We start from the raw sequence: 7631 nt of genomic DNA on the forward strand, positions 1-7631 counted from the left end.
GTCTTAAGTTAAATTAGAGTAGTCTAATTTTAAACTCCATTCATGTTATTGTCCTACATTACCCAATAAAACATCATCCAATGCAAAAGCTGAGGAGAGTCACGGTGGTGCTACCGGAATTCTGTGCCGACGCCTCTGCCACCGCATACCGGAGAAGCTGCTGGCGGAGGCCAATTCCAATTTCCGCTTATGTCAGGGTTGCCACGCCTTTCATATTCACCTTATCCGATATCATCCCCTTCTCAAGTGAGTGCTTCCTCTTTTTGGTTCTTTTACCTAGAAATGGCTCGTGGTTTTCTTTGTTTTATTCATAATTTCACTGCGAATCCTTAGTTCAGTGTTGAGTTGGAGTCTCCGTAGATCGTAAAGTAAATCAATGTTCTGTTCGAAGAAGTGATTATTGACGTTTGTTTAAGCATTTTGATTAGAAAACTGTAATTAAGCAATCAATTAATTAATCAATCAAAATGTTCTGGGTTTCTGCAGCAAAGTAAGATTATGATACTTAATCACAGTGCAGATAAATGCGTTTCACTGTAATTTGCAGCTTCTTCAGAATGTTGGGGGGGGGGGGGGGGGGCTAAGATTATAGCACAACTTTAGCATACGAGACATGAAAGTAATAAATCTCAACAAAAAGGCTCTAAGAACTAGTCAGATAGAGTGCTACTTCCTCACAAGATTTCTCAGGAAATTTCATATGTCGGTTATAGACTTATAGTCATAGGTTATAAATTTACAGCTATAGAAATTAGAAAGGTCTTATCCTTATTTGCAAGTTGTTGAAAAACAAAACGAAAAAGATTGGGGTTGACTTAAAATTTTCAGAGATTGATCCTACTCAGGAGTCATCTATTTTTAGTATATAGCTGTCTCCAGTCTGGAAGTGTTCTATGACGCAATCATCTAGGACTCAATCTTTTGTCATGATCCTTGTCTGAAAAAGGAAGGCACTTCTGTTTTCTCCTTATTGAACAAATAGTTGACTACTTGACTAATTATCTTCAAGGCCTTCTTTAAAAAGTTAAAACTAAAAATGTACCTTAGCAATTGGAATTTATCATTGTTCTAGTTAGTTACTCACGCCACTGTGGAATAATCTAGTTAAACTCAAATTCCCTCTACCTTTTTATGTGGATCATTAATACAATTTCGTCTTTCGACCATAAATAGATATGAAGAAGAAACAAAAACATAAACAAAATCAATATAAATTTATTACAATTTATTTGTTTTCTTCCCCAGTAAGTACTTTCTGCTTAAAATGCCATGATATGAGTTGTTACTACAGAATTATCTCTAAAAGAATGTTGGTAAGCTAGCAGACAATTTATAACCCTTTAAAGTTCCAGTTCATTTTAAGGAGAATGATTGTTTCCAAAGGAGGGATGGACAGAAAGCCTTTACTGGCTAAGTGACTAGAGTGTTTACATAATATATCCATGGAAAATCATTATATTTTGCTTTATAAACATGCTTCTGATGAGGCTGTTGGATTTCAAATTTTATGGATGCCATAATGTATTCGACTTAATTGTTGTCTCCTTTCCATTCTGTTAATTTGATCTGCAGTATGATGGTGGAATATAAGGTGACCGAATTGAGCTCCTTGTTAATAAGATAGGAACAATGCAAGACAATGCGTTTCACTGCATCTCTTTTGATGGAAAATGTCGGATTCTATTTTCAACCCCCCCCCCCCCCCCCCCCAAATCTCCTTTTTTTTTTCGCATCTGTATGAAACTATGGGATATTTTGGAATCTGTAAATCTCTTTATTCTTACTATCCTTCAGTTATGAGTTTTTATAATTTACTTTTGTGCATTGTATTTACGAATATACGATGATAGCTGAAGATGGGAGGTTGGTTGGTTAAGTGGACTGTTGGACAAGGAAGTGCAACCTTTGCATCAAGAGTGGACAACGATTTATTTATTTTTGATGGGGAAGAATGGAGGATTGAATACTTTTTTTGCTTCAAATGTCCTATTTAATATATGTGAATAATATTAAATACAACACACACACACACACACATTTTTATGTGAATTGGTGTATACTATAATCGCACTATAAGGGTTGGAAGTAGATAATACCAAAGAAAAAAGAAATGAAGACGTATTAGATTAATTGCATTACTTTACTCATCTGTCGTTTTGGCTTGCCGACTGACCTATAAGTTATAACTAATAATATTCCCACAAAGTAACCGACTCCATTTTAAAACTTGCGCCAAAATGGATGTGGAAGCATAAGTTAGGGAGTATTTCTTTGTGATGCCTCTTTGTCTGTATATGCTTGATGTTCCCATCTTCCAATTGCCATTTGCCAAACTCTCTTTCCTAAACGCTTCTCCCTTTCTCCTTAGTTTCTTTGGAGTTCTCTCCTTCTAAGCATGGTCACGACAACTGTTACGTTGTTTACCCCACCACCACCTACCAAAGCCACACTTTCCTCATTCCCTCTCCCAAAAACTCATTACACATCAAGTTCATCATGTTCTTCAACTTCAAGAAGGTTCAGAGTCAGGGCCTACAGCAACACCAGCAAGTTTGGAAATTTCCTCAACTTGAAGCCTGCCCATCAACCTGAACCCTTGGATTTTGATCTCCCATGGTGCCATCCTTCTGATCGATCTCGTTTTGACGTGATTATCATTGGTTCTGGCCCTGCAGGCACTCGCCTAGCAGAGCAGGTTTCCCGCTATGGAATTAAGGTTTGTTGTGTTGATCCTGACCCTCTCTCCATGTGGCCTAACAACTATGGTGTGTGGGTGGATGAGTTTGAGAGTATTGATCTTGAGGATTGCTTGGATAAAACATGGCCGATGGCCTGTGTTTATATTAATGAAAAAAAGACCAAGTATTTGGACCGTCGTTATGGCCGAGTTAGTAGGAAGAAGCTTAAGCAGAAGTTGATTGAAGGGTGTGTCTCCAATGGGGTTAAATTTCACAAGGGAAAGGTATGGCAAATTCAGCATCAGGAGTTTGAGTCAACAGTTCTGTGTGATGATGGCACAGAACTGAGAGGGAGTTTAATTATTGATGCTAGTGGATTTGCAAGTACTTTTGTAGAGTATGATAAGGCGAGGAACCATGGTTTTCAGATTGCTCATGGGATTCTGGCTGAGGTAGATGATCACCCTTTTGATTTGGACAAGATGGTTTTGATGGATTGGAGGGATTCCCATATGGGGAATGAGCCTTACTTGAGAGCTAACAATTCCAAGTTTCCTACTTTCTTGTATGCAATGCCTTTCAGTTCCAATCTGATATTTCTTGAGGAAACTTCCCTTGTTAGCCGTCCGGTTTTGTCTTACATGGAGGTGAAGAAGAGGATGGTTGCAAGGTTAAGGCACTTGGGAATCAGAGTGAACAAGATATTGGAGGATGAGAAGTGTTTGATTCCAATGGGGGGACCTCTTCCTAGGATTCCTCAGAATGTGATGGCCATTGGCGGCACTTCAGGGATAGTACACCCTTCAACAGGGTACATGGTGGCTCGAACAATGGCCGTTGCACCATGTGTAGCCACAGCCATAGCAGAGTGCCTTGGCTCAACCAGAATGATCAGGGGGAAGCAGCTCTATGCTAAGATTTGGAATAGCATGTGGCCAATTGAGAGCAAGCTCAACAGGCAATTCTACTCGTTTGGAATGGAGACTCTGTTGAAGCTTGACTTGAATGGATCCAGGCGTTTCTTTGATGCATTTTTTGACTTGAAACCTTACTATTGGCAAGGGTTCCTCTCTTCAAGATTGAATCTAAAGGAACTCGCTTGGTTAAGCATTTCACTCTTTGGACATGCTTCAAACCCTTCCAGGTTTGACATTGTAACAAAGTGTCCAGCACCATTGGCTAAAATGATGGGCAATATTGCCTTGGAATACATTGGATGATGCAAGGTTGTGAAACATGTACCATAATCAATGTATTTTCATGTCTTAGTCGTAGCCGAAGTTGGATATTGATTTGTCGAACTTTGTTCCAAAATAATTTAGCTGTTGGAAATTATTTCAGATTAGTTGAATGTGAAACAGACATGCATCCACATCACAACCTATGCAAAGAAAGTTTGATTCTTTTGACCGCAAGTGTACCTTTTTCTAATAGTGATAGTATTCTTTATGCATATGATAGGCTTAATCCTGTTTTCTCCTATAACGAAGTTCTAAATAAAAGAAATTTTAGATTAATTACCTTACATTATATAGATGCATCTATGAACAACACGAATAATTTTGAAACTAGTGCATTGCTACAACTAACTACAGCCTGAAGAGAAAAAGAACAAAAGGAAGCATGAAACAAGAAAATGGCACATATACCACAGAAACAGAAAGAAAATGTAGCACAGCAAAAAATTGATAATGGGGTGGTTGAAATTTCATAGGCGAGTAGTGAAAACGCTGAGGATGGTCATGCTTTGGTGGTAAGGTGTGATTTGGTTTGGTTGGTGAAATCTGAGGTACTGTTGGAGGGGCCTTAAGCACTGGCGGATTCTGGTGAGTGATTCTCTGAGCTGGTGCTGGTGCATGCGCCTCTCTTCCAAGCTTTGTCGTCGGGGAAGGTGTTGAGAGCAAGAGTTGGTGGGGTTGGGAGGGAGGAGGCAGTGGTGGCGGATATACTCTTGGAGTTGGTCAATGAGGCAGAAGAGGCGGTTGACGTGGCGGCGGCATTGGGGGTTGGGGTGGTGGAGGTGGAGATGTGTGAGCCAGGTGGAGTGGCGGAGGTGGCGGAGGGCCACCGAGATGCGGTGGAGGGGGAAGTAAGAGGATGAGGGTGGGTGGCGTGTCCCTGAGGTAATAACCATTATGAGTGTGTTAGGAACATGGGCAGGAAGAAAAGTAACACTAACATTTAGCCATATATAGAGGGGAGTTAGATAATTGTTTGAGGTACTCATTTTGTATTGTATAGTAAGGTAACACTTTTTTTTCTTAATAAATAATATTTTTAAAGAAATATGTATGGATTTTATAATGTAGGGGATAAATAAGTACAAATAATATATCTAAGAGTGAAGCATTGACAGTGGCATGTGTGAGAGTGAGATAGAAAGATATGGGTGTGATGGTGGTAAGTGTCAACTTCAGCTGCGGCAAAGTGGTGGGATGGAAATAATATGTGTCTGTCTTGATTGAAGGCGAGGACTGAATTTATGGCAGTGCTAACTTTGGGGCCTCATTCATGGTTGGCACTTACCACTTAAAAACACTGGTTTTGGTTTGTGTCCGTGTGCTGACGGTGCTCTGCTGCTTCTTTTCGGCTTTATGCACTTGTCACTCCAATTTGGTCATACCCTTTCAAATTTGGACGATCTTTTTTTCTAATCAACATTTTTTATATTTATGGATAAATGAATAAGTGGCGAATTAAGTCACTCTTTGCATAAATCTACAATTTTTAGTGAACAATCAAGCCAAAGACACTGTTTGTTTCATATCCATATTCATTAGAAACATAAACATAATGACATGTTATGTTGAGCCACAATCAAGAGATAAATACCCAAAATTTATGTATTACATAAGTCATAAGATATGGGGAGACTAAAATATAAACATAAGACACTTTTTTTTTTGACATTTTTATTTCTAATAAATTTGAAAATTCCAACATTTGCCCTATGCTCTCTCCCTTCTCCCTCTCATCCCCTTCCCTACTTCCTTTCTCCTCCTGTATTTCCCTTCTACTTCTTCTGCATTGCCATTTTCTTTTGTTGCATCACTTTTTTGTTTTCTTCTTCTTCTCTTCCACCACTTCTCTACTTTTGTCACACCGCCTCTTCTTCCTCATTTTAGCAACTATTCTTGCCTGAAAACCTTTTTTTAAAAAATATTTTTATAAAAGAAATTATATAAAAATACTATATTTATATATAATATACTAAATTTAATGTTTAGGATAGTATTTAAAATATGTAAAAATATCTATAATAAAATATAACATGTTAAAAAAAGTTTAATAACTTTTAATTATAAAAAATTATATATTATTTATATTTTAATAGAGTGAGACAAATTGATAAATTAATTAGACTAATTTATGACCTGAACATAACCTATTAATAAATTTAAGCTTTTACATCAATCTGAATTTAGATCTATGATGAATCAAACTAGTTTAGACTAAACATAAACATAAGTAATAGATTTTTCCTTCCTATTTATTTTTTGAGAGATTAAACTAGTTTAGACTAAACATAAGCATAGATCATAGGCCCCTCCACCTAACCTATTCTCCCTTAGTCCCTCCTAGTAATGATGGTGGAAGATGATGATGAATCTAATACTAGGATAATATGGATTTTTTTTTTACCGAACTATATATATATATATATATGAAAAACTTTTAAATATACCAATATACCATATTTCAATAAATTTTAATTATTAATTTTAATTATATATATTATATATTTTTTTATAGTTAAAATCCACAGTTAAAAATAATTAAAACATCAATATACCAATATATTTTAAAATTTTCACATATATATATATATATATATATATATATTAAGTGTCTATATTTCATCCCATACACAAATCAAATACAACATAGGTGAATAAATCTACAATTTTTATTTGGTTAACATAAATCTACAATTTTAATCGATAAAAAATATAAAAAAATACTACTTGTACAACAAAATTTAGTCTTTATTCGGCCTTTAAATTTAATATTTTATTATTTTAATTTTTTAATTAATCATATTTCCTATTTTTAAGGAATTACTTTTATTTTGAATACTTATCACCGTAAAATTTGTAACCACTTGCAATACATTAATTTTTTGCAAACCAAACCATAAAACTCGTAACAACTTTTCGTGTACTAATTTTTAAAAAATCAGTGAAGTTTTCAAAATCAATTAAACTCACTTCAATTATTTTTTTTTATTCAAAACATTCAAAATTCATGTCAAAAACACATCTAAAATTAAATAAACAACATAAACACATTTAAAATTATGTATTAACACATCTAAATTATTGTCATTGTAGTTCTAAATTACATATTGAACACAGAAAAAATTAAACTCAAATACATATCCAAAATGATAAGAATGCATTCTAAATATTTTATCAACACATCCAAAACTCATGTAAAAAAACTTATATATGTACATAAAAACATAATGAACAACATAAACACATCCAAAATTAAGTATTGACACATCCAAATTAGGTTAACATTACAACTTCCAAATCAAACATATGAGTGCAAAAAAAAATTATAATCACAAATACATTTAAAAAAGGTTAAATTACACAGTTAGTCCTTACACTTTCAATGAAATTGCAAATTAGTCCTTACACTTTAAAAGTTTATAATTGGGTCCCTAAAGAGAATTAAAATTTGCAATTTAGTCCCCGCCGTTCAAAAAGTGTTTGATTTAACAGAATATTTTCAGAATATTCTGTATTTTGAACATGTGAGCTGCACATGTTTGACAACAGGGACCAATTTACAATTTTAGTGAAAGTATGGGTATCAACTGTATAATTTAATCATTTAAAGTGACCAAAAACTCCTTAGACTATCTGAACCTACCCCGTCCCTCCCCAACTCTCTCACTTTCTAAAACGACACCGAACCCCACCGCTCTCTATCTCTCACCTCGGT

At 35.3% G+C, this 7631-nt stretch overlaps 1 protein-coding gene across 1 annotated transcript; it reads left to right on the top strand.

Annotated features, from left to right (window-relative positions):
* LOC112772391 (capsanthin/capsorubin synthase, chromoplastic) lies at positions 1–4093 on the top strand. The gene is made up of 2 exons (XM_025817326.2): positions 1–246; positions 1573–4093. Exon 2 carries the CDS (start codon positions 2396–2398, stop codon positions 3896–3898), a length of 1503 nt encoding a protein of 500 aa, XP_025673111.1. The 5' UTR covers positions 1–246; positions 1573–2395; the 3' UTR covers positions 3899–4093.
* Positions 4094–7631: the final 3538 nt, after the last annotated feature.

The sequence above is a fragment of the Arachis hypogaea genome, chromosome 18 (genome assembly GCF_003086295.3).
Source record: "Arachis hypogaea cultivar Tifrunner chromosome 18, arahy.Tifrunner.gnm2.J5K5, whole genome shotgun sequence".
NCBI lineage: Eukaryota > Viridiplantae > Streptophyta > Magnoliopsida > Fabales > Fabaceae > Arachis > Arachis hypogaea.